The sequence below is a fragment of the Cyprinus carpio genome, chromosome B8, assembly GCF_018340385.1.
Source record: "Cyprinus carpio isolate SPL01 chromosome B8, ASM1834038v1, whole genome shotgun sequence".
NCBI lineage: Eukaryota > Metazoa > Chordata > Actinopteri > Cypriniformes > Cyprinidae > Cyprinus > Cyprinus carpio.
In genome coordinates, this window is record NC_056604.1 from 22,389,078 (window position 1) to 22,416,252 (window position 27,175).

A 27,175-nucleotide genomic window follows, 5' to 3' on the forward strand; every position below is an offset into this window, starting at 1 on the left:
GAACGTCCAAAAAGGCCGACAGATGGCAATGTTTATTTGTTTTATTTGCTCCGTTAGACCACCCTATTTTAACTGATGGAGAACGATAAATAAATGACTTAGGTATATAAGTTATCGTTGCATGTTACAGTTTTATATAGCTAAATATCGTGTAGCTATAAATTACATTTTCTTTATTTGTATTACAGTGCAAGTCATTCAGGGGCAAAATTAACTAAAGCTGTAGTTGTCAGTGTTATCCGAGCGAGGGCGAAGGTGCACGACCCGTGTCCCAACTTGTCAAGAAAGTTTGGGCCGCCCTTGTGGCGCATAATGTCGGGGAGATCCTGCTCTTCAGCTGTCAGTTGAATTGTCCGCGGGGTATTTGCGTGAAATCATGCTGTGCGTCCTCACCAGAACTGCGGTAAGTGATGAATATCATAATGTATAATGTACAAACGCAGTGACTTCAACAGTTAACTGAACGCCTGCCAAGTTATATGCACCAATAATAACCGTGACGCCCCATCAATAGCTTATGAAGTGCTGCTCGTTTTTTTATTCTTAATTGCTATCTGATCTGAAACATTGAATGCATTCCTTGTGCGTCATTTCTCCTGCTGTTACGATCGTCTAAAACAACGATTGAGTGACCCACTTAATTACAGCACAAATCAGCAACAAACGGATGCCAGTGCATGCACTTTGACAACGAGAGCGATCACCGATCGATATTTACCGTGGCGTGCAATAGTCTGTTCAAACAAGTTTAGTTAGGCCTACTTGTTTTTAGGTCGTTTAGAAAGATCAGTTTTTAGAAACACAGCAGAATGAAGCCTTAACTCTGTACAGTGTTAGAAAAAAAAAAACATTTTTTTTATTAAGTGACATTTATTTTCTATTTAACTGATTTTCGGGTGAATTTTTACCTTTTAGGAGGATATTTACATATACACCGCACAGTATAAATTGAACGAATTATAGTTAATTGTACAATAACTCGATTGGATGACCCTGACCTTGAAGAATATAAATAAAATATTTAAAAATATATATAATAAAATAATAACTAGATTATTATTATTATATACAATTATAATGATGTTCTTTTATATTTATTTAGTTAAAAAAGAAAATCAAAAAGTTTTATTCTTTTGGTTACCAGATCTGGTAGGTTATTATATTCCTATGATAATAAAATGTTTGTAAATTGTTCTCTGTATTCTTAGACAAGGACGGGGCTGGTGAAGCCCTGCCGTCGGCTGAGTCCATTGCCGGTTGTCCAGATTTCGGAGCGGCCGCTGGTCCATCAGGAGAGTCTGCCGAAGCTGCCGGTTCCGCCGCTGAAGCAGACGTGCGCGCGGTATCTGGCCTCGCTCGAGCCGCTGATCAGCGAGGAGGAGATGACGCACACGCGCGAGCTGATGGACGACTTCCTGCGGCCCGGCGGCGTCGGAGAGAGACTGCAGAAGAGCCTCGAGCGCCGGGCGCGCAAAACCGACAACTGGGTGCGTAAAGCACGCACGGGTGTTCAGTGGTTTCCTCTTCGTGTGCCATAATAACCTCCTGAGAACCAGAAAAAAAGCTTTGTGTATTTAGTATTTTTTCGTGTCATTACATTGTTTAGAGTATAAGAAAAATGGAAATGGAAAAATTATATTTTATTCATATGTTATGTTATGTCCTCTGTAGAGGACACCAGGACTACGTTTTTCTAAAAATGAAATGACATGAATAGACATGAAAAGGTAAAAACAATGGGATTAAAAAAAAAAAAAAATCACCAATCAATTTTTAGGTTTCAGGTATTTTTTTTATACCAAACTTTGTATAAGGATGATTCTCAACTTTGATATAGAAGATGATTTGATAACAAAATGATTTGATACTATGCTGCTTTATGGAATATGTGTGTAAAAATTCCATAAACTGGTTTTCCCATTAAACACAATGTTATACACTTTATCTAATTTGCATATTAATGTGCTGTTGGGACAGCATGTTGAAAAAAGAAGCGTAATAATTGGCCAGATTTTCATAATAATATCTTATATTTCATAAGAGTATTGATAAAATAATAATAATAATAATATGTTTATTTTTTTATAGTGCCTTTCAAGAACCCAAGGACGTTTCACAAAATAATACAAGCAATTATGTCAAGATGATGGTCTAATATCAAACAAACAGAAGTTGAGAAATAGAGAAGCAGAGAGGTAAATTAGTTATTTAGAAGACAAAGTGAATAGATGAGTTTTAAGTTGAGACTTAAAGGCCTGGAGAGAGGAGGCAGCACGAATATTATGAGGAAGCTCATTCCATAGCTTAGGGCCTATAATACAGAAAGCCCTACCACCCACCCTAGAGAGTTTATACTTGGGCACAACAAGCAAGTTATCATTTCTAGATCTGAGAGTTCGTGCAGGAATGTATGGTTGCACTAACTCAGCTAGGTATTGGGGTGCGAGGCTGTGACAGGCCTTATAAACTAAAACTAAGGGTTTGAAATGAATACGTTTGGCCACATGAAGCCAGTGAAGTTGGTGAAGGATGGAAGTGATGTGTGCAGATTTTTTTTTAAATGTAAGGGCTCGAGCAGCAGAGTTTTGTAGAATTTGGAGGCGATTAATAATTTTGGCAGGTAAGCCACTATATAAGGAGTTACAGTAATCCAATCTGGAGGTTATAAAAGCATGGATAATAGTTTCAGCATCTCCAAAATTAAGTGAGGGACATATACGAACAATATTCCGCAATTGGTAAAAGCATGATTTAAAAATCTGACCAATATGTGAATCAAAGCATAATGCAGAGTCAGTCAACACTCCCAAACTTCGCACAGTTGTTGAGGGCCTAATCGGGACACCATCGATATCTATGAAGATGTCATGCTGGGAAGAGCTCTGTGATTTAAGGCCAACCAGCAGGATTTCAGTTTTGTCTGTATTTAGTTGTAAAAATTAACTGATATCCAGGTTTTAAGTTCTTGAAGACAAGAAACAATAAAAACGGGTGGACAAACTGAGTTGGGTTGAACTGTAAAATAGATTTGAATATCATCATCATAGCTATGAAAATAGAGACCATGACGTCTGATGATCTGACCCAGTGGCAGTACGTAAATGAGAAATAGAAGTGGACCAAGTACAGAACCTTGGGGAACACCACGGGAAATAGTGACTGTGCAAGATCTATTCTTATCTATTCTGACGAATTGCTGTCTATCCGATAGATATGAAGTTAGCCACTGAAGAGCAGCACCAGTGATACCTATAGCAGATATTCGAGAAAGAAGAACAGAGTGGCAAACAGTATCAGAGGCTGCACTCAGATCAAGGAGAACCATGATACTGTGAGCACCTGAATCAGAAAACAGCAGGAGATCATTAACCACTTTTAAAAGTGCGGTTTCTGTGCTGTGAGAGGGACGGAAACCAGATTGAAACTGCTCATAAAGATTATGTTTCTCTATATGAGACTGCAGTTGTGCTGCAACTATCTTCTCAAGTATTTTAGCAACAAATGGGAGGTTTGATATTGATCTAAAATGTTTCAAATCTGTGTAATCAAGACCGGGTTTCTTAAGGATTGGGGTGATGGCAGCTACTTTTAGGTCTTGTGGAACATAATTAGTGGCAAGGGTTCTGTTTATAATATGAGTAATAGGTTGAATGAGTGCAGGCAACAGGGTTTTGAGTAAGTATGTTGGAATAGGATCAAGTGTGCCGGAGGCAGAGTTAGATTTGATAATCAGTTGTTCGACCTCAGATATATTTGTGGGTAAGAAAGTGTTGAGTGGGTGACCTATCAGACATGGAGAAAGGTGGGGAGAGACAGATGGAGAAAAGTCAATTTTTTACGTAGGAAAAAAGACTGAAAGCTATCACAAAGCCATTAATAGCTACGGACTATGGTTTAACAAGTTTGTTGATCTCAGAGAAAAGAGCTTTAGGTTTGCACTTGGCTTTATTTATGACAGTAGAGAGTTAAGGAGAGCGTGCAATGTTAAGTGCTTCTTTATATTTTACTACTGGATTTGAGAAAGCAATAGCATGCACTACAAGGGTGGATTTTTATAAAGCCTACATTCAGCTTTCATTACTCTAAGTTCAGGGGTTAGCCAAGGAGAGGAGTGAGCAGAAGGGACAGTTCTAGTTTTTAGTGGAGCAAGGTCATCCAGAACATTACAAATAGATTCATTATAGGTTGAGAGTATCTCATCAGGGCTCAGGAGGTTGAGTGTGGATGAGAGAGGGGAGGCAGCAATAGCAACATAAAAATTGTCAGTGGTTACAGATTTCAGGTTACGGTAAGATATGGTAGTTTTAGTTTTTGGTTTTACAAGGGGGAGAGGAAAACCATATTTTTGTGATCAGAGATGCCCAATTCAAGACAATGAGCACCAACATTGTCAATACCAACAGTGCAAAGCAAATCAAGAGTATGAGAATGTAAATGTTTGGGAAATTCAATATGCTGTGATACATCAAAATAATCCAAAACAGATAAAAAGTCTTTTGCAGTATTACAATCAGAATCAACATGTATGTTAAAGTCACCTAGCATTATGATTCTGTCATGCTGGGCACAGACAAGAGTGAGAAGTTCAGTCAACTCAGACAGAAAACTTGCATTATATTTAGGGGGTCTATAAATCCGCAGAATCAGAAGTGGCGTAGGACCAGCAAGTTTAAATGATAGACATTCAAAATTTGAAACATCAAGAACATCATACTTGATCATTTTATAATTGTTCTTAAATACCACAGCCAAACCACCACCTCTGCCAGTGAGATATATACTTTGCTTTCCTATTCAATTGTTTTGTCTCCCAAAATTCATAATAAACATGCTTTTAGTCCCAGTGTCCTCCACAGTGGACATGTATGAAATGATGTCCTGTTTCATAACAGGAAGTCATATTTTGATTTTAAACCCCATTATATTTTCATAAGATGTTGATTTATAAGGATGTACAATTTTATCACTAAATTAATGTCAGCCATCTTTATAGACCAAGGAGAGGGAGTGGTCACGGTGAAACATATCTAAACATTTGGTGTCTCTAAAAAGCCCTGAATGTGCTCTGTACAGGACATCCAGACTGTGACATTTAAGAAAAAGTTACTTAAATATAATGTCCACTACAGAGGCAAAAATTCCATAGCTGGATCACGAGAGGATAAATAATTATAACTCTATTTCATCACTTATTTTTAATAATCTACTAATAATGACTTACTTTTATGGTATCCAAAATACTTTAGAATTATATTTTAATATCACTCATAAAATCATGCTACTTCCTGATAGATATATCACTGAAACAAGCATGTCGAGAAATCACACACACACAACTAAAATCTGTAAACAGCAAATGAAAAAAAAAATAATAATTGCATGCAATTGCAATTATTTTGCATGTTATGTTACTGACATGTCTGTGGAGGCGGGGCTTTGGACAGACGAATTGTGGTAAAAAATGGGATGCTGTGCCAATTCCAGAGGCGGACAGTAGTTAAGTATTTTTACTCTGCTGTGTTTGCACTTTATCAGATTTTTTCTTTAGAAAACTTATACTTCACAACATTCCAAAGCATAATATTGTACTTTTTACTGCATTCATTTTTCATATTATATATTATTTAATACTTAATTACATTAGAAATCTAGTACTTTTACTTGAGTACAAGAAAGTACAAAATTTTTTATGTTCTTATAACTCCACCCCAAAATGAAAATTTAGTCATTAATCACTTACCCCCATGTCGTTCCAAACCCGTTAAAGCTTCATTCGTATTCGGAACACAATTTAAGATATTTTGGATGAAAACCGGGAGGCCTGTGACTGTCCCATAGACTGCCAAATAAATAACAGTGTCAGGGTCCATAAAAGGTATGAAAGTCGTCGCCATGCTGTGTATGCTCTTCTGTGTCATCCGCGCCACAAGGATGCACTGTTTCTACGTGTATTTAGCTTTGATTTGAAAGAAAACAGCGCATCCTTGTGGCGCGGATGACACAGAAGAGCATACACAGCATACGGTGATATGGAGAGACACAGAGGAGACAGTTGACAAAGAAATTGTTGAATAAAGTCGTTGTTTTTGTTTTCTTCTCTTACAAAAAGTGTTCCTGTCGCTTCATATAACACAGATTGCATGTCTGATGGCAGATGGACTATTCTGATGACGACTTTCATACCTTTTATGGACCTTGACACTGTTATTTATTTGGCAGTCTATGGGACAGTCACAGGCCTCGCGGTTTTTATCCAAAATATCTTGAATTGTGTTCTGAAGACAAACAAAGCTTTTACGGGTTTGTAACGACATGGGGGTAAGTGATTAATGACAAAATTTTCATTTTGGGGTGGAGTATCCCTTTAAAGGTAAAATAAAACAACTTTTATAAAATGTAGTGCAGTAAAAAGTACGACATTATGCTTTGGAATGTAGTAAAGTAAAAGTTTTCCAAAGAAAAACACTGATAAACTACAGATACTTTTTACATTTACTTGAGTAAAGTAAAAATACTTCACTACTGTCCACCTCTGACCAATTCAAAGTTTTTTTTTAAGTATTTTTAAGTACATGGTACTTTTATTTTGCATGTGTATTAAACTTTTTACTACTCCAAATTTTCCAATGACTCCCCCATCATTGTATGATGCAGCTCTCTGACTGGTGGATGCAGTCGGCCTACCTGGACTCTCGAATGCCTGTGGCGATGTACACAAGCCCAGGGGTCGTTTTACCTAAAATGCACTTCCAAGACCGTCAGGGACAAATAAGGTGGGTGACAATGGTTACTTTAATTTTGGGCAATGAGACGTCACTGAGCAAATTTAAGTATTGCAGACAACGTGTGTGTGTGTGTGTTTTTTTTTTTTTTTTTTTTTTTTTTTTTTTTTTTTTTTTTTTTTTTTTTTTTTGTTTTTTTTTAGTGTGTGTGTGTGTGTGTGAAATATCTAACAATTTAAAACACATTTTAAATACACTGCAGTTATAGAATACACTTTCAAAAGTTTGGGGTCGGTAAGGTAAAATAATAAATTAATATTTTAATCACCAAGGATGCATTAAAATGATCAGTGATAGTAAAGAATTTTACGTTGTACCATAAAATTTTAATTTCAAATAAATGCTGTTCTTTTAAGCTTTCTATTCATCACAATATCCTGATAAAAATGTATCACAGTTCCGACAAAAGAAATATTAAGCAGCACAACTGTTTTTAATGTTGATAAAAATCAGAAATGTTTATTGAGCAGCAAATCAGCATATTAGAATGATTTCTGAAGGATCATGTGACTCTGAAGACTTGAGTAATGATGCTGAAAATTCAGCTTTGCATCACAGGAGTAAATTAAAACTTATATATAGTAGAAAATATATACAGTGCCTTTGCACTATGGGCATCCGGAGTTTGAATCCTGACTCAAGGACCTTTCCCAATCCCACCCCATCTCTCTCCCACTTTGCTTCCTGACAGTTCACATCTATCCTATATATATCATAATATAGGTGAAAATGGCAAAAGAAAATCGTAAATAAAGAAAAAATAATTGTGAGATACGAAGTAAGAATTACAAGATATAAAGTGAGAAATGTGAGATTTGTAAGAAAAGGTTGTGAGTTAATATCTCACAATTCAGACTTTTTTCTCAGAATTCAGATTTTGCATAAAGTCCATAATTGTAAGATAAAAAGGTCGCAATTACAGTGGTAGAAACAAACATAATCTAATCAATCCCAACCATTGTAATTTTATTATTTATCTGATACTTGAGTCCAAAGTGACTAATAGTACACTTATCACAAGGACAGTCCCACTTGATAGACATTAGGCATTGGGTTTAAGTGTCATTATTGCTCAAGAGCAAAGTGGTGATAGTTCATGATCGTTCCAGATTCAAAACCCTTGATAGTCATCAGCCCAGAGCATGACTACACATATTTGGCCTGGCCAAAAAGGGGAAAAAAAGGTTGGCATTTGGATTTAAATAAGCTAATATTGAAGAGTTTATGATTAGATCATTATTGCAGTGAGATGTTACTGGCATGTTATATGTTTTACAGCAGTTATTTTAACCCTAACTAATGCAGTTCACAGCTTTTAATTTTTTAAACAACCATGTTGGAAGGTGCACACATGTCCATATTCCAGGAAGACAATGCCAAGATTGGAGCCAAATTAAAATAACTTTTTGCAAAAATACAACATGCCAAAAACATATTAATAACTGCAATAATGATTCAATCCTAGAATCTTAAGTATTTGCTTAATTAGAATCCAGATGGCAAAGTAGTAAATCTATGTGGCTAAATTACTGAAAAGCAAAGAGTATTGAAATATTTCCAAACTCATTTTTGGAGAGGTCTTCAGATTTGAGGGTTTTAAGTTTCACACCGACCTTTACGCAGAGTTCTTACTTTGCTTGGCTATTTTTGGCATATGTGCTACTCATCATGGCATTGCACTGGTTTTTCTACGTGCACTTCAGATTCGGCCCTGTTCCTTTTTTAGATTTGCCCTTATATCTGGACAATCAACAACATCTATAGTGACATCTCATATACAGGCAGATACCCTAACAGTATGTTTACTACATAGGGTAGTATAAGCTTATAGAAAGCTACCATGAGAACATGACGGGTTGTGTGGTGTTTGTATGTTTACAACAACTGCGTTGTTCTCTGCTACTTGATATCTATAGTCTGCCCTTTTTCAGCCGCAGGTCAACAGTATTTTTAACACTGACAGTCCTTAGTGTGAATGAAAACTATGGTTATATAAAATGACTCATTGAGAAATCAGTCTTTTTGACCTGTGTGCCTATTTTTCCTAAAGTGAGATAATGTTTTCATAGCTAGTAATCCCAGCATTTTCTGATTATAGGTTTGCTTCTAAACTTATTGCTGGGGTTTTGGATTTCAAAAGCATGATTGATAGGTAAGTTATTTTCTCATTTTCGTAAGCAATTGTAAAGCTTACAAATGTATCAGTTTGTTTTAATGGATGTTCTTTACTGTGGCACAGTGAAACATTGCCTGTGGAATATCTGGGTGGCAAGCCTTTGTGCATGGATCAGTATTACCAGGTGCTGACTTCATGTCGGATCCCTGGACCCAAGAGAGACACCGTAGTGAACTACGCTATCGGAAAGACCCCTCCTTCCCACATCACAGTGGTCCACAACTTTCAGGTGCTTCTTGTTATAATATTTCACAATATTACTGTTTTACTGTATTATTTTTAGCATAAGAGACTTTCAAAAAATTACAAAAATCACATGACTCCAAAACTTTGAATTGAATTGTTTATATATTTTTGTATGAGTTTTGAGATTTTACCATTTATTCTGTTTTTAAATGATTACTACAGTGTTATTTTGCAACGCTATTTTCTATTTATGTGTGAGACTTCTAATTCATTAGCCACCATAGGTAAAAAACTAGAAGAATAGCAAAGAACAGTAAGCATTAAAACTATTTGCACTACAAACTAGTGCATTTGTAATTACACCAATCCATTAAAATAATATAAGAAATACCAGTTTGCAATATCAAGCAGCATAACAAGCTGTTTTGTGGCCACACCAGCTCTTAAAAAAAAGTTGGATATATTTGAGCTTTGGGTTTGATGCTTTCGTATTTGCTAGTGACATAGAAGTTGATTTTGTTAATAGGCAATACACAGTAAGATAAAATTAAGAAAGATGAATGTATACAAATATCTGTTTCTCTCTGTATTCCTCAGTTCTTTGTTCTGGATGTGTACAACAGCGATGGTTCACCACTGACTGTAGATCAGATCTATGTTCAGCTGGAGAAGATCTGGAACTCTTCCCTTCAGACCAATAAAGAGCCAGTTGGCATCCTGACCTCCAACCACCGTAACACCTGGGGCAAGGCCTACAACAACCTTATCAAGGGTGAGTTGATTAAAAAATTGTATGCTGTGTTTTTGATCAATTATCAAACTAGGCAGAAGACTCCTATTTCTTAGACCTTGTTCAGACCGATTCAGTTGATTATTTGTGTGTCCGATTGGAATCTGAGTTAAATGATTTCAAACCACATATGAATGGACTGTAGCTTGAAACGGATTTGAATTCTAATTTCATGAGATTTTTTTTTCCATACACAGGGTAAAAATGATCGGATTCAAATCGGATATGCACAAAAATTGGGTTTTGACTGACAGTCTGAACAATACTTTATTGATTTTCTTTACAACTTGTTTACTTTATCAGAAAATATGTTTTTTAATATTATAATGAATTTTCATATGTAAAATTCGTATTATTATTTATCCTGTTAACTGGCAACATCCTACTAGCTCTTGGAGCTCTTTTTTATTGCCTTTTCCCCCATCACATATTTTAGTCATATTTTATCATTTGAAAGCTTAAACACTCTCAGTTCATCCTATGAAAACCGTTTTGAAATAGGACATTGCGTTATCATGAAAATGGAACTTTAAATCCTTTTAGCAGGCTCCTCCAGCTAGAAAGGAAACGTCAGGGATTCATATTTGATTAATATTTTTGAGAGAAGTAATATTGTGACAGAAATTTATACATTAGTACGGAGCCCCGCACATGGCATGCAGGAAAAAAATAGTAGGTTAAATCATGTGCACGATTTACTATTTCGTTCCCACGTTTTATAAATTGTGCGCACAATTTACTAATTTGTTTCCTTGATTTGCTAAATTGAGCACACGATTTGTAAATCGAGAGAACAAATTAGTAAATTGTGTGCACGATTTAGCAAATCGAGGGAACAAAATAGTAATTGTGTGCACGTTTTAGTACATTGAGGGAACGGAATTAGTAAATCGTGCACACAATTTATTTATTTTTTCTTGCATGTCATGTACATTTGTGCTCTGGCTCTGTACATATGTGACAGGAAAATTTGTTTTCCAGTTTGGGTGTCACCAGGTGGCTATTTTGGTATATTACCTAAACAGTTAATTTTTGAGATATCAACTTCAAATTTGAAACATATGTTAGTTAGACATATGGCTTTTATTTTATAGAAATTTTAAATTCCAAAATATAGTACATTTATTTTATATAAAATATATTTTCCCCACAAACTTAATGTGACATTTATTTAAATATATGTTTTAACATACTATTTAACATACTATATCAAATTTTCGTAATTGCATATCTTCAATATGCAACTGTGCATAACCTGTGAAGCCTGCTTAATTTTTCCACTCTAGAGCTCACATGAATTATTCAGTACTGGGCATTGTGTTGGTGGACATGATGCTTATTTTCCTGTGCATGCCTGTGCCACTCATCTTTATGTTGTTCCAGACAAGACAAATAAGGAGTCAGTGAGGGCAATCCAGAAGAGCATCTTCACAGTTTGTCTTGATGCACCAATGCCACGCGTGTCAGATGAGATGTACCATAACAAGGTGGCCGCTCAAATGCTCCATGGTGGAGGAAGTCGCTGGAACAGTGGGAACCGCTGGTTTGACAAAACACTGCAGGTTACTATCATGCATGTATGATCATTAAATCCAGAGTATGTTCAAAGGGTAGATAGGAATGCAGATATATATAGAGGTATTCTTCTGTACCCAGACTCTTTTCTGTATCCCACAGTTCATAGTTGGAGAGGACGGATCATGTGGACTCACCTATGAACATGCTCCGGCTGAGGGACCTCCCATTGTTTTCCTGGTGGACCATGTTGTTGACTATATGTAAGGATATGACATTTAATTCTTAATGAGATTTTTAAAGGAATTTTCAGCAAAAAATGTTCGCTAAAATTCGAAGTTTGGGATTGGTAAGATGTTAATGTTTTTATCTCTTATGCTCACCAAGGTTGAATTTATTTGATTAAAAATACAGTAAATCAGTAAAAGGTGAAATAGGATTACAATTTAAAATAACTGTTTTCTATTTTAATATAATTTAAAATGTCATTTATTCCTGTGTTGCAAAGCTGATTTTTTCCAGCATCATTATTCCAGTCTCATCCCAATGCTCATAAGCCGATGATTTTTTTTTTTTTTTTAAAGATAAATTTTAGGGGAGTGTTACAGTATATGATGTTAAGCCAAATCTAAATGCACAATCAAAAACCAAATACCAACCACCACCATTAAAAAAAATACAAAAAAAAAAATATATGATACGGATATAATGTGCTTCCCTAAACACAAGGCCCTGAATAGGTTGTTACTTGAATATTTCATGGTTGTAGATAATATGTCATGCAACATGTTTGTAACAGGAAGAGATCTGAGACGGTACGAACTCCCATGATTCCACTTCCTATGCCACAAAAACTTCGATTCAACATCACACCAGAAATCAAGAAGGACATTGAGAAAGCCAAACAAAACATGAACATGTGAGCACATTTCAAACTGTTATAATGGTGTTTAAATCAATATTGAACTGTAATAAATGAATATTACATCATGTACAGGTAATTCTGTATTCCTCTTATATCGTCTGTCTAGAATGGTGCATGAACTGGACGTTCGAGTGCTCAACTTCACAAACTATGGAAGAAAATTCCCAAAGTCTCATAAAATGAGTCCTGACGCATTCATCCAAATGGCTCTGCAGTTGGCATACTATAGGTGAGTTTGACATCCTAGTGCTGAATAAAGCACTAAAACCTCTTCACATCTCCACCTCTAAAATCCCTAGTCCTTCACTTAGCATTTTTTCACATCCCAATGGCTTCTCTCACTTCATTTCCTAGGTTGCATGCATGCCATTTATACCACATTTCTTCTTGTCAACATCTTTAAAGGTCAAGTATGTATTTTTTTTTATATTAAAATACTTTCTTCTGATTTAGTTTCATGTGAAGAGTGATGTAAGTAACCCATTTATAGGTTGAGTTCCTCAAAGAGTGTAAACACTGTAGCTCTGATTGTTTGAGTGACCCAACAAGTCTACTTCTGGCTCAACCAGTGATTTGAATCTGGAGCAGCACTATCTGTATAGATACTTACATAACCAAAGGGGGTTTGGAAACAATATTTTTTGCAATTCTGTTTAGAACCACTACTCGTGTATAAATTACATACTTCGCCTTTAAAACATAACATAACATAAACTGACCAAAGGTGATACCAATTGCAGCTTTTACTAAAATTACTAATGTTATTACTGACTAATGTGTGTTTTTTTTAAATGTTTTCCCAAAGTAGAAAAGTTGCATGTGGATAAAAAAATACCTGTAATTAGGAAACTAAACTAAATTAAAGTGTGGCATGGTATGGGTCTGGTTTGTGACATTGTGCTCTTCAGTACTCAAATAATGCTAACTGTCAAGAAATGCAAGGTGTTTATGCACTACATATAAGATGATTCATCTTGTTTCTGTGTTAGGATGTATCAGACCTGCTGTCCGACCTACGAAAGTGCCTCCTTACGCATGTTTAGATTGGGCAGAACTGAAGCCATTCGATCCACCACCACAGAATCGCTCCAGTTCACAAAAGCCATGGATGATCCATCAAAACATGTACAAGTTTACATTTTAGTAGCATTCTCAGTTGAGAAAGTTTGTTGAGTACTTTTACATGTTATTTATATCTGTATTGTTTCAATTTCACATTTTTGCAGAATAGTGAGAAAGCAGCACTGCTCGAAAAGGCCATCAAAGTACACAGAGAGCACACACACATGGTGAGCATCATGTGATCTTAAAATATTTACACGTTTGGCATGTTACCAAGAAATATCATTAAATACGATAAACATTAAAGTTTTTATTTTATTGCATTTCATTGCATTGATGCTGTTACAATTCTGCCGTGCTTTTTGCCTCCTCCTGATCTCAGTTTTTGTTTCATTTGTAATCAGGCCATTCATGGGCAGGGTATAGAGAGGCACATGCTGGGTTTAAAGATGATGGCCATTGAGGATCTGACATCTTTACCTGAGATATTCATGGACACGTCGTTCGCTGTCTCTACACATTTTAATCTCTACACAAGTCAGGTCTGTAAACTCAGATCCACACCGCATCTAAATACAGTATTCACTTTTGTTCTAGGCACATTATTACAATCTAGATACAATACTTATTTATTTATGGAAATTAGCCTGAATTTATTCACACTTATGCCACTTTATGTTGAAATTTAATCTACTTTTTGAAAACTATCTTGTTCATCTTTTTCAATATAATTAAAGTGAGCGGGAACTGGATTTGCCAAGTTCAAAAATCACAAAAAGCATCATAAAGTAACCATTTACATTAACGTACATTAATTGTCAAGGTTACTTTCTCCAAAAACAGTTGTAATTTAGTTTTACAAGACCACCCTATTTATCAAGCTTGTTTTGTATTTTTGCTACTGTACCTTTCAGACGTCTATATGTAAATGAGCTCTGTTATTATTACCTAACCTCTTTGCATGTGAAATAAGTTGCAGTGCTTTCTATCATTTTGTGGATTTGCATAGTTGGCCTGCTTTACATTGTGTCAGGTTCACAAACCAAATGCTCAAATGGTTTAGGTTGAAGTAATGAGATAAGGGACTTTGCTACAAATAGACTTAAGCTACTCGTAACATTGAGATCCTTCAGAAAGGTTATTGTGTATTAGCATAAGTGCTAACCCTCAGCCCATGATAGCACAATGCTTGCTAGAATCCCAAAATATACAGTTGCATCTAAAAAAAATGTGAATATCGTGAAAAAGTTTTTTTTTTTTTTTTTACTTATTTCAAAAGTGAAACTTGTATATAATCTAGATTCATTACACGTAAAATAAAACATTTCAAACGTTTTTTTATTTTAATTTTAATGATTATAGCTTACAGCTCATGAAAGTAAAAAATCTGGTATCTCAAAATATTATAATTTTACATATGAGTTTCATTAAATGACCATCCCTTTAGTATAAATGCCAGGTATCTTTTGTTATTTGAAACCACAATAATGGGGAAGACTGCTGACTTGGCAATGGTCCAGAAGACAGTCATTGATACCCCCACAAAGAGGGTAAGTCACAGAAGGTCATTACTGAAACGGTCGGCTGTTCACAGAGTGCTGTATCAAAGCATATTAAATACAAAGTTGACTGGAAAGAAGAAATTGGGTAGGAAAAGGTGCACAAGCAACAGGGATGACCGCAAGCTTGCGAATACTGTCAAGTAAAGCTGATTCAAACACTTGGTAGAGCTTCACAAGGAGTGGACTTGTCACACTGCCCTAAAGCGAGGAGCGAGGAACAAGGAGACAAGGCGTAAACTCACAACAGTTCTTTTAATCCATAAATCCAAGGGGGAACATGGGGCAGACAGGAACACAGGAGACTCAGGGGTAGACGTACAATCTCGGACAAAGACAGACAGCACAGACTGGGGCTAATAAACACAGGGCAATCAGGGGAACACAGGTGCATGGAATGACTAATTAACAGGGACACAGAACACATGGGGAGGGAAATACACACAAAACATGGAACAGAGTCTGACATTACTCCCCCCTCCCGGAAGGCGCCATGTTGGATCAGGAGACTCGGGAGGCCAAGGTGGATCAGGAGACTCAGGAGGCCATGGCGGATCAGGAGACTCAGGAGGCCATGGCGGATCAGGAGACTTGGGAGGCCATGGCGGAGCTGGGAACATGGGAGGCCATGGCGGAGCAACCAGTTCAGGAAGCCATGGTGGAGCCGCCTCCGAGGCCGCGGCCCCAGCACCCACCCCGGCCTCTACGGCTGGAGCCTTACTACCCCCCCCTCCCAAAAATACTTGGGGACGCCGGGTTCCGAGGCCCTCAGTGGGCCATGACAGGGTTCTGGAGCCCTCCCAGGGCTTACTTGAGGATCTGGAGCCCTCCCTGGTCTTACTTGAGGATCTGGAGCCCTCCCTGGGCTTACTTGAGGATCTGGAGCCCTGCCTGGGCTTAACGGGGGATCAGGAGCCCTCCCTGGGCTTAACTGGGGGTCAGGAGCCCTTCCTGGGCTTAACTGGGGGTCAGGTGCCCTCCCTGGGCTAAACGGGGAATCAGGAACCCTCCCTGGGCTAAACGGGGAATCAGGAACCCTCACTGGGCTTAACAGGGATTCAGGAGCCCTCCCAGGACTTGACTGGGGATCTTGAGCCCTCCCTGGGCTCGATGGGGGGTCAGGAGCCCTCCCTAGGCAAAACAGGAAATCAGGAGCCCTCCCTGGGCTTAACTGGGGGTCAGGGAATCGCTTACGAGGTGCTGGCACTGGAGGGCACTCTGAAGGAGCAGGCACAGCAAGGCGCTTTTGAGGAGCTGGTACTGGAGTGAGCTATGGGGCTGTAGCCGACACGGGAGCGAGCTCTGGGACTGGGGCTGTCACGGGAGCGAGCTCTGGGGCTGGAGCCAACACGGGAGCAAGCTCTGGGGCTGGAGCCAACCGCCTTCTCCTCTTTAGATTCCTCTTCTGGTTCAGGGTGAAAGGTGTGGTCTGCAGGCTTGAGTGAGCTGCGGCCAGCGGGCTTGACTGGGGAAACGCCGGCGGACTTGCCACAGGAGCAACCGGTGGGCTTGCCATAAGAGCGGTCGCTGGGTGGGAGAGAGCCGCAGCTGGCGGGCATGAGACAGTGGCGGGTGGCGGGCATGAAGATGCCACGGACGGTGGCGGGCTTGACTGGGGATCAGCTGACGGACTGGACAGTGGGATTGACTTCACTGCGGCCGGCAGGCTGGATCTAGCTAGGCGCAGGATGCTCTCCAGACACCGGAGGATCCCTTCCCTCCGGCTTAGTCCAGTGGTGTCTGGGAGGTCCACAGGACAATGGAAGTTGGCCCCATGCCAGAACAGCGAGTTGATGGTGGCGTCATCGAATGCCATCGCCGTGGCAAACCTGCAGAACTCCTGCGAATACTTCACCAGCGGGAGATCTCGGCAAGCCAGGGCAATGAACCAAACGGCTACTTCCATAGCTGCAGGAAAAAACAAGAAAAACAAACAACTTTCCAAAACTGAAAACAAACACAGGAGAGAGGGAGCGCCGCTTACTTAACGAGATTCTGTCACACTGCCCTAAGACGAGGAGCAAGAAACACAGGAGACTCAGGAGTAGACGTACAATATTGGACAAAGACATTTTTTGCACTTCATTTGGAAATCAAGGTCTGGAGTCTAGAGGAAGACTGGAGAGGCACAGAATCCAAGCTGCTTGAAGTACAGTGTGAAGTTTCTGAAGTCAGTGATGATTCGGGGTGCCGCGACGTCTGCTGGTGTTGGTTTATTGTGTTTTATCAAGTCCAAAGTCAGTGCAGCCATCTACCAGGAGATTTTGGAGCACTTTATGCTTCCATCTGCTGACAAGCTTTATGGAGTTGCTGATTTCTTTCTCTGATTTCAGCAGGACTTAGCACCTGCCCACTTCCAAGTGGTTTGCTGACTATGATATTACTGTGCTTGATTGACCAGCCAACATGCCTGACCTGAACCCCGTATGGAATCAATGGGATATTTGCAATATCCCATATTTGCAAGAGAAAGATGAGAAACAGTCGATCCAAGCTGAAGGCTCAATAGTGATCGGTTCCATACCACACCTCACTGATGCTGGAATTTGTGCTAAAGGAGCCCCGAACAAGTATTGAGTGCATAAACAAAAACACTTAAAACAACTATACAAATCCCCCTTTCCAAATCTTTTTTTTAATTGATCTTAGGAAATATTAAAAATTTTTGAGATACTGGATTTTTCATTAAAATTAAAACAAAAACACTTTTGAAATGTTTTCCTTTGCATGTAATGAATCTAGAATATATGAAAATGTTACTTTTTAAAATAATAAAAAAACTTTTTCACGATATTAACATTTTTTGAGATGCACCTGTAGATATAGTAAAAGTACCTTCTTCTGGTGTAACTACTCTGTTCACTTTGTAGATACTGAAAAGGCATTGATAATGAGGTTTGTCCTGGTGGTTATGGTTTTGTTAGAGTCTACATGGAACTTCAAACATGGTACTTTTGTTTTGCGTCTAATTTAACACCCATCTGGAGACTCTTGAGTAACAGTGTCTCACTGTCATGTAATACCTTGCAAGTTATTCTGCCTAGTTGATGCCCTTTGATATAGTTGTACAGATACATAAATCTGACAAGTTCGCAGTAAATGCTTCCCTGGTGACATCTCTCAGTGATATGCTGCAACAGCTTTCAGCTCCAGTTAAAAAAGGATTGTTTTCGAACTGTGTTCACAACTGTATTGGTATTTATGATGATATTAATAAATAAAATATTGATATAATTTTAATACTACACATACAGTAATACCATCTGGTTGATACTCTGACATGGTAGATGGCGGTACTGCACCTTAACACTGGTTCCCACATGAAGTTCCAAACATAAGTTTGGGAGGAGCCTAAACATTCTCTCCTGTCAATCATCATTACGAGCGTATATAAGCAGCAGCCATAGCGTCCTTCCAGAAACAATTTTTTTCAGCATCCCTCTGCCTCCCTATTTCCTTCTTAGACCCTGTCCCAAATCACACCCTAAACTTAAGTCCACACTTTTGTGACGTAATGTAACTTTGATTGTTGGGTAGAAGCTTACTGAGAAGTGTGCATCGAGGGCGCGGCTGCAAAGGGGGCGCTCATGAGCAACCTTCAGAGAGCTAAAATGATGAATTGGACACCCTTTTGTTTAATGAACTTAATGGACATGCACATGCAGCAGCTATTGTAAGTCTGCAAGAACGTAAGTGCGCATGAAGGGTGCTATTTGGAACAGGGCCTAAATTTCTCTCATTCTTCCTTCACGTATTGCCATTAAAGAAGGATTTCAGCTTTGCGTTCAAGCCTCATTCAAGGATTGCAAGTGGCTACATGTAAATATGCACACTTCCATGCTATGTAGTAGGTGAAAAACAGTATGTGAAAAAAGTAGCATGTCTGAATTCGTTAAAAAGTAGGTAAAAAAATACCTGGATTAAATTAAGGTGTAGTCACATTTACCATTGTTTAGCAAATTTTTGTGGGTGAAATCCAGTAATTTCTTTTTTCTTTTCTTTTTTTATTATGCAAGTAAAAAAGGTGACAATGTTTACAAGTGCCAAATACAAAATCACTTGGACAAATGAACATATAAACTGATAGCTAACATTTAAAGATCATTCTGATAACTCCGTATATGTATTCTTGTAAGTGTTAGTATGTGTGTGTGTGTGTGTGTGTGTGCGCCATTGTATCTAGGTGTGTGGGAGGAAGCATACAAATCATTGAGTATCTGATTTATAACATATAAAACAAGTATAACTAAAAAAAAAAAAATCCTGTAATTTCAACAGGAAACCACAGAATCAGGAATCATGCTGAGGGCAAAATATTTCTGCATACAGATTTCGAAGTGGGTTCAAGCCGCTGCTTTGACTTGTCTATTGACAATGAACCTTTATTAGCTGCGAAATGTTGCCGGAGTGTAGTGCCTTTAAAGCTTCTGGTGTGTTTCTGAAGTACACATTCATTTGATACTTCACTATCCCATGAGGCCATGGGAGAGGATTTATGATGCAACTGATGCTGGTACTGTAGATCACAGGACAATGACAAGATGATGAATGTAATACATCCGGATTACATTCATTTTACACACATTCATACAGTAATATATCAGTCACAAAGTAATTGCTTATGCAAAAGTAGTTTTTGCGATTTTTAGACACAGCCAGTGTAGCAACTATGCTGCACAAAATCATGTCAGAGGAGATGACAGACGACCTGCAGACTAAAAAAGTTAGCTAGTAAGTTTTTTTTGGATTCCAAAGCAAAATAAATTAAATGATGAATTTGCTAACGTTGTTTGGGTGTAGAATGCTGTGCAAATCTATCTGCTGTTGTTATGAAAAGCAGCATTTTCATGTAAGCTGTGGTTGTATTTTTTTGTTTTTCAGGTTGGATCAAAGACAGACTGTGTTATGTGTTTCGGACCCATGGTTCCTGATGGTTATGGTATCTGCTACAACCCCATGGATGACCATATCAACTTTGCTGTTACTGCCTTCAACAGCTGTGAGGAAACAAATGCCACGAAACTGTCACAGTTTCTAGAAGACTCGCTTCTGGACATGAAGACTCTTCTGGAGCAGGTTTCTAAGACCCAGTGAGTGATGGCAGAAGAAACTCTCACAGGAGCCCCAAAACACTTTCAGACTGGAGGCTTTCAGTGTCATTAGCCTGACATATTGGTAATATTGGTTTTATATTGGTATTCCATATGTGTGTTTTTCTTTTTATTATGTAGAGAATATAGGTAACTAAGAACACCATTCTTAGGTTGATTCCCTTGAAACGTGGAAACATTGTGACTCTGTGGTGCATAAAATTTGTTTGAGCAACTCGACAAGCCTGACACAGTGACAATGACCGAGTAGTGCGAGTTTGAGGCTTAACTATCTCCAACCGCTGGACATCAGAAAACCAGTTTGAAAACAGTCATTATTTTACACTTCAGCTTTCAGTAAAGTGATGGACTAAGAGGCTGCTACAAACATAAACAAGGACAGCCAGAAACACAGACTCATTCTGTTTTTATTTCAGTTTCAACTGTAAAAATGGTAAATGTGAGAATGCTCTTGATATTATTCAGTGCCATATCATGTGATACTTAAGTATACTTCAGTTTTTTTACACATATGCTAGGGTGTGTACAGTGACACGATTTTTGGCTTCAGCACAGTTTGTTCATACTGTACAAGTGCAGTCCAATATTTTGTGCACTTATTACTTTGCCACTATGTGGCAACACTGGCCTGGGCCTGTTTCACAATCAGAAAAGAAACAGGGGAGACAGAACAAGAACAAGAATCATGAAAACAAACTGCTGAAGATGGCAAAAACAATGTGCATGCTTACTAACAAGCACTTGTGCGAAGGGATTAAAGCACTCGAAACTCAAGTTTAAGTGAGTAAAAAGACATTTTTATCTTTCATAACTTCTGGAGAGAAAAAGCACAGATACTGGACAAGGATTAATGTTTCTAGTACACAAGTGCACGTGTTTCTAGTGATGAGTGACTGTGTTCTCGCATGTGATCACTTTGAAAGTCTGTCCATTCGCTAACATACATGTAAAAAAATTGAAGTATTCATAGTAAACTTAGTAGTTTCACAAATGGTAAAGTAAGACTGTTATGCTAAACTCAGAGCCATGTGGACTTTTTCTAAATCAGTAAAATATCAGAAAAATATATTATGATTTATTTTGTGCTGATATATTAGCAGTAGACTTGACACACATTATTGTCAGTTTACATAGATTAGCTCGTTCTCATTACAATAAATATATAAAGCACTTATATATAAAACAGTTAAAAACTGTTTGTGTAAAATGATGTGATTATATGATATACAGTTAATAAATCCTATCTTCAGTTCTGATTCTGTTGTGCTAAACTGGCTAAATTTGAACTAGGATGATTTTTTAAATGCTCCACGGCTCTTCATGGACTAGAAGCTCTCTTACAGACTACACTGGTTGCTCTTCAGAAGGGTTAATGTATGAATACTCGGCCCTGAACGTGCCCTTGATTTGCTGGTACTCCCCATGGAATTCCACTTCAGCCCTGCTTCCTGAGGAGCTCCACAGGAAGAGCTGAGTCCCTCTGAAGATGGTCGTCTTTAAGGCATCCACATCACGAATCTGGGTAAGCAAAAAACATTAGAGAATTACAAATAGGTTGTATGTTTATGTCAACCCATTAGGCATCATTTACAGCCACAATGTGTACCAAACTTAGTGCTTACTGTAGACGACGCTAGCTGAATGTCTATCTAATGTAAATGACAGCCTGCCATCAGTGGCCTTTTATTGATTAATCTCAAAATGTTTGCTGTTATTATGTTTTGTGAATGCAAACTGCTTGAGTTTCATTTAGTTCAAACCCTTATAGACAGAGATTCCAGACAGCATGATTACATCTCTTCCTCTATCAGACAAAATGATTATGCTCATACACTACCATTCAAAAGGTTTGGATTTTTTTTATTATTATTATTTTTTTTTACATTTTATAAAGAAGCCTCAGATTCTCACAAAGGCAATATTGTGATAAAAATGTAAAAAAAAAAAAATTACATTTAAAAATGTCTTTAGTGTCAAATAAGCCTTCAGAAATCACTATAATATGCTGATTTGATGCTCAAGACACATTTCTTACTGAAAACAGTATGGAAAATAATATATTTGTTTTAGTACTTGTTGAAAAAAATCTTACCTACCTGAAACTTTTAAATGATAATGTTTGTTTGTATAAAGGATGGATGAACAGTGACTTACCAGTATGTATGTGAAGTTTGTATCGGTGTTGTTGAGCACAGAAAGCGCTCTGATCTGAATCCTGAAAGCAGGCGGAGCGTCGATGAACACGCGACAGCTCTGAGTGTTAGAGGCGGCGGTGGCTGCGCTCTTGATTGGATTCTCAATGAGTCCAGACGGAGAGAACAGCTGAACATCACACTCTGAGGAAGATACATGCTGTGTTACATCCATTCAGATTCTTTCACTTTGCCTAATTGCAGCCTATAATGTAAATTCTGTCTTTTTTTTTTTTTTTGCTCACCTTATCTTTTGCCAAACCCATATGACTTTCTTTGTTCTGTTGAACAACTTTTGTTGTATGTAAAAGCAATTTGAAGATTCTGCCAGATATACTACCAGATTTTTTCAATGTTTTTTTAGTTTTATGCTCACCAAGGTTAAATTTAGTTGATCACGAATACAGTAAAAACAGTAATATTGTGAAATGCGTATTATAATTTAAAATAACATTTCTAATTTAATATGTTTTGTAATGTAATTTATTTGTGTGATCAAAGCTGAATTTTCAGCATCATACTCAAGTCTTCAGCGTCACATGATCCTTCAGAAATCATTCTAGTATGCTGATTTGATGCTCAAGAAATTCTGATCATTATTATGTCATCATGTTATGTTGAAAACAGTTTTTCTTACATTTTAACTGTCAATTTAACTTTAAGTCCTTGCTGAATAAAGGTATTGCTTTCTTTCAAAAAAAAATTGTACTATCCTCATACTTTTTAAGGGTACTATATCTCCTTATGTGTTACACAACAAAGAAAGTCAGGTTTACTAAATGATTACTAAATTAAATGACAGAATTTTAGTTGATAAATTTTCCCTTTACAGTATAATCTATATTATACATTTGATGAATATATGTACAGAATGCATTAAAAAGTATTAAAGTAATAACACACCTCCATGGTGGCTTTTTTTGTTTTTTACACTCTGGTAATATAGCAGCACTCCATTCCCGGGGGCCAGGCGGCTCTGACGCACCAGCAGCACATTTGATCTTGATTTCAGCGTTTTACCGCTCATCCTCTCACAGAGCCGCATCAGGATGAGTCTGTCATACAGGGCGATGTTCTCCTCTGAAGATTACACACAATTCACTATACTAGTACTCCCATCAGATTCCTGTCTGTAAGAAAAGTAGCTCTGTACTTACTCTGCCGGCAGTTAAGAGTGCTGGATAGGATTTTGATCTGAATGACCTCATCAAGAGGTCGACCAATAGCAAAAATACACCTCATCTGAGTGACGTTGCGCAGATCAATAGTTCCTGAGTCTTGAAGCAGAAGTCGTCCACATACACCTGAAACCAGATTAGATGCCTTACTCCTCACTGCTTTTTCCCCATTTATCCCTCCATTCATCCAACTGTCTATTCAAATAACAATCCAAAAGATACAAAATTTATAGAAACTATAAATAACATAAATTATAACTAAATGAGGATATATAAATATATAGGGTGCCAAAAGGTTATCAAAGCTGACAGTTTTATATGGAGCTAGCAGACACTTGCCACCTAACTGGTCTGTGGTGGTTCTGTTGTCATGCTTATGGTGCTGTTCATCACATCTGCTGGAGCTGCAGTGGCTGAGAAACTCTTCCTCATCTTCGTCATTCTGACAGCTGGAGCTGGTGTGGTTCTCTGTGTCCCCTCTTCTCTCCGGGGCTCTGACTGTATGTGAGTGCTGTTGGGCTCTGGTGTGGAGGTCTGAGCTGAGGAACAGTCAGGACTATAGCAGGCCTGGATGGTGATGGGTTTGGGTAAGTGGAGGCAAAGGAAGGGACTGACAGGAAGAGGGCTGGATGGGCCTATGCAGGACACGGTCCGAGACTGGATCCCATCACCACATGAGACTGAACACTACATTAGAGAACAGAGAGGCAATGAGGAATGGAGAAGCACTGATACATCCATAAACTGGGACTCAAGGTTGTTTGATAACAGCTGTGTTGTTAGCATATGTAGTCTGGATCATGGATGCGCTGGCACTCTACCTCACTCCACTCATGCACGTCCCAGTGGAACGAACAGACTTGTGTGAAGCATGGTGCAGTGATGGGAGGCTTGATTCCTGGGTCACACCGGTCCTCCTCCACAACCCTCTCTATACCTCCTTCGTACTGAACACAGCGCACACTCCTGACAGCTACACCCATCCCGCACGACACCGAACAGTCGCCCTGCTGTCCTGCCTGCCACCTACACAATCATTTCATCAGTTATGATTAAGACCCCCTACCTTAATATAATATAAATCAATTGGTTTTGATTGAAGACAATAGGCATTAAGTGGCAATGGACATTGAAGGGATAGTTCACCCAAAAATAAAAATTTGATGTTTATCTGCTTACCCCCAGGGCATCCAAGATGTAGGTGACTTTGTTTCTTCAGTAGAACACAAACCAAGATTTTTAGCTCAAACCGTTGCAGTCTGTCAGTCATATAATGTAAGTGGATGGGAATCACAGCTAAAACATACAATAAAACCAAAAAAAAAAAAAAAACATACACAATCAAAACCAAATTAAATCCTGCGGCTCGTGAATATACATTAATGTGTAAAGACAAAACTATCGGTCTGTGCAAGAAACTGAACAGTATTTATTTATATTGTTTTATATAAGTGCATTACCGCCACCTATCTCTCAAGTGGACCATTGATACTCACTCTATCTACAATCTCAATCAAGAGTGTCAATGGTCCACTTGAGAGATAGGTGGCAGTAATGAACCTATAAGTCTGCAAACCGCCATAATGAGATGCCTCATGCGCCTGCTGCTGAGAACGCGCTCGAGAGTTCTAAAAGGTCGGACATCGGAGGTAAAAAAAAATGATATAAATACTGTTCAGTTTTTTGCACAGACCGATCGCTTTGTGTCTTTTCACATCAAATGTATCGTCATGAGCCGCAGGGTTTAATTTGGACATGTCTGTGCATGTTTTTTTGACTCTCAAAGCTGTGATTTCCATCCACTTACATTATAAGAGTGATGAAGTCACCTTCATCTTGGATGCCCTGGGGGTAATCAGATAAACATCAAATTTTCATTTTTAGGTGAACTATCCCTTTAAGCGGTGACCCAATCAGGATTATTTTTATCAAAAATAAATAAATAAATCATTACTTAAAATATATAAATAAATAAATTATTACAGCTAGTTTCTACTTTAATTTCTGTTTTTCAATTACTTTAAAGTACTGAAATAAATACAATTAAATAAAACCTAAAAATAGATAAAAAACTATATAGACATGAAAAAACTAACTAAAATCAAAATGAAAACATATGTTTGTTATAAAATTGTCTTAAATGAACAAAACGGGACACTGAACAACAATCTCCTCAACAATGAATTTTACTAATGTGTAGCAAATGATTTCTAAATCAAACTTTCATGGGACGTTAAGATGACTTAAAATGATTCAAAATAAGTAAAAAATGTAGCTTTAAAGTAAGCTCAAACAGATAACAATCATGATATAAACTGACATTGACATTCTGTTTCTTATTATAATTTGCAAATTTTATTTTAACCTAGAAAAGTCATGGAAATTAAAAACAAATCCTAAGAAATAATGAAAATCTCATAATTATGTCAAGCTCTAAATTTGAAAAAGGACATTTTAATATTACTGTATGCATAATTTTAGTTGTGTAGATTATGGTTAGTTGCACTTTATCATTTGCATTTAGTACTGATTCTTAGCCTGATGTCTTAATCATCAAGGCCTTTTTACTATTTTTCAGCTTATTAAAACGTGAAAATTTCTTCCAAGTGTAACGGGGAGTAACTGGATTATATTTTCAGCATTCCAAGCAGCCTAGTAAAATGTGTATGACTTACTCTGAACTAGGATGGAATGAAGATATACTGAGAACACTGAAATCTGTTCAGAAATGGTTGACAGCTTTACCTGGCTGGACAGGCTTCAGTATTACACTCCACTACCTCTGAAGGTCTGGTCACAGACTGACAAGCAGATTCTCCCACCACCAGATCCCTGTTTCTGTCTGCTCCCTCCATCCTCTGGGAACAGTACAGGACTCTCTTCGCTACACCACCTCCACAAGACGCACTGCACGGGCCCTGCATGTAGCGCCACCTGATAAAGAAGATAGCATGCTTATCATGTGTAAATGTATAGACGTGGGTCTAGAAACTGAAAGTAGAGTTTAAGCAGCGCTTACGTAGCAGGACATTTTGATGGGCTACAGGGCTGGGTGTACATCTCTGGTTTACTGGTTCGATCACAAAGGAACTCTGGGACTTCTAGGCGTGATTGGTGATCCACACAAGAGAACCAAACCTGCTGAGATCCTACATAAGCATGCAAAATGATGCACACGCGGTCAATAAGTGTTGGCCATAATTTCAGCATGTGCATTTGGTTCTCACTTACCATTCCCACAGGTCTTTGAGCACTGGCCAATCACTGGACTCCAAACATAAACCGGAAGCATTCTGGAGCGGGGCATTACATGGGAGTCCGTATGGATCTGCTGGATATTAAATATTTTTTGTAACTGTGCTGATATTCAGTACAGCAGCACTCTTACGTATTTTCTGATGTCAATAATACATGCTGAATGAACCTCTCTTTGGGAATCCCAGCCGACAGGACAAACGTCCACCACACAGGGAACGCGTTCTGTGGGTTTGGGTTCAGAGCACAGGTTTTGGTCAACCTCAGAATCAGATCCATGATGGGAGCGTACACACGACACTGTTCTCTGAGCCTCCCCGGGTCCACACACAGCCGAACACTCGCCAGGCTCAGACACCTGCCATCTACAACACACACACACGAATATACACACACGACTGAACGAATCAACAGCGATCTGTCTGAAACACAATAAGTTTAAGT

At 38.1% G+C, this 27,175-nt stretch overlaps 2 protein-coding genes across 3 annotated transcripts in view; one reads left to right on the top strand and one right to left on the bottom strand.

Annotated features, from left to right (window-relative positions):
• LOC109087890 (carnitine O-acetyltransferase-like) lies at positions 1 to 21,362 on the top strand. The gene is made up of 15 exons (XM_042730141.1): positions 1 to 102; positions 189 to 403; positions 1,209 to 1,487; positions 6,655 to 6,773; positions 8,881 to 8,934; positions 9,022 to 9,187; positions 9,742 to 9,916; positions 11,318 to 11,496; positions 11,612 to 11,712; positions 12,249 to 12,368; positions 12,481 to 12,603; positions 13,364 to 13,499; positions 13,601 to 13,663; positions 13,841 to 13,978; positions 19,877 to 21,362. The coding sequence occupies exons 2-15, from the start codon at positions 377 to 379 to the stop codon at positions 20,087 to 20,089; spliced, it is 1,893 nt and encodes a 630-aa protein (XP_042586075.1). The 5' UTR covers positions 1 to 102; positions 189 to 376; the 3' UTR covers positions 20,090 to 21,362.
• The window catches only part of adamts13 (ADAM metallopeptidase with thrombospondin type 1 motif, 13), a 22,144-nt gene continuing 15,464 nt past the window's right edge, over positions 20,496 to 27,175 (bottom strand). The window contains exons 22-31 of one of the 2 annotated variants that reach the window (XM_042730140.1): positions 26,901 to 27,096; positions 26,708 to 26,804; positions 26,496 to 26,625; positions 26,222 to 26,410; positions 24,298 to 24,502; positions 23,824 to 24,163; positions 23,456 to 23,602; positions 23,202 to 23,378; positions 22,261 to 22,442; positions 20,496 to 21,624 (exon numbers count right to left, since the gene is read on the bottom strand). In XM_042730140.1, the coding sequence (XP_042586074.1) occupies positions 21,451 to 21,624; positions 22,261 to 22,442; positions 23,202 to 23,378; positions 23,456 to 23,602; positions 23,824 to 24,163; positions 24,298 to 24,502; positions 26,222 to 26,410; positions 26,496 to 26,625; positions 26,708 to 26,804; positions 26,901 to 27,096 (1,837 nt within the window). In that variant the 3' untranslated portion in view covers positions 20,496 to 21,450. Of the gene's footprint in view, positions 21,625 to 22,260; positions 22,443 to 23,201; positions 23,379 to 23,455; positions 23,603 to 23,823; positions 24,164 to 24,297; positions 24,503 to 26,221; positions 26,411 to 26,495; positions 26,626 to 26,707; positions 26,808 to 26,900; positions 27,097 to 27,175 lie in introns of both variants that reach the window. The other variant, XM_042730139.1, reaches the window with a different exon arrangement.

Bases quoted from the DNA above. Each gene is read 5' to 3' on its own strand.
- LOC109087890 (XM_042730141.1), top strand. From the start codon at position 377: ATGCTGTGCGTCCTCACCAGAACTGCG. The intron at 8,935-9,021 runs GTAAGTTATTTT...ACTGTGGCACAG, and splicing joins TTCAAAAGCATGATTGATAG to TGAAACATTGCCTGTGGAAT. The intron at 12,604-13,363 runs GTGAGTTTGACA...TTTCTGTGTTAG, and splicing joins CTGCAGTTGGCATACTATAG to GATGTATCAGACCTGCTGTC.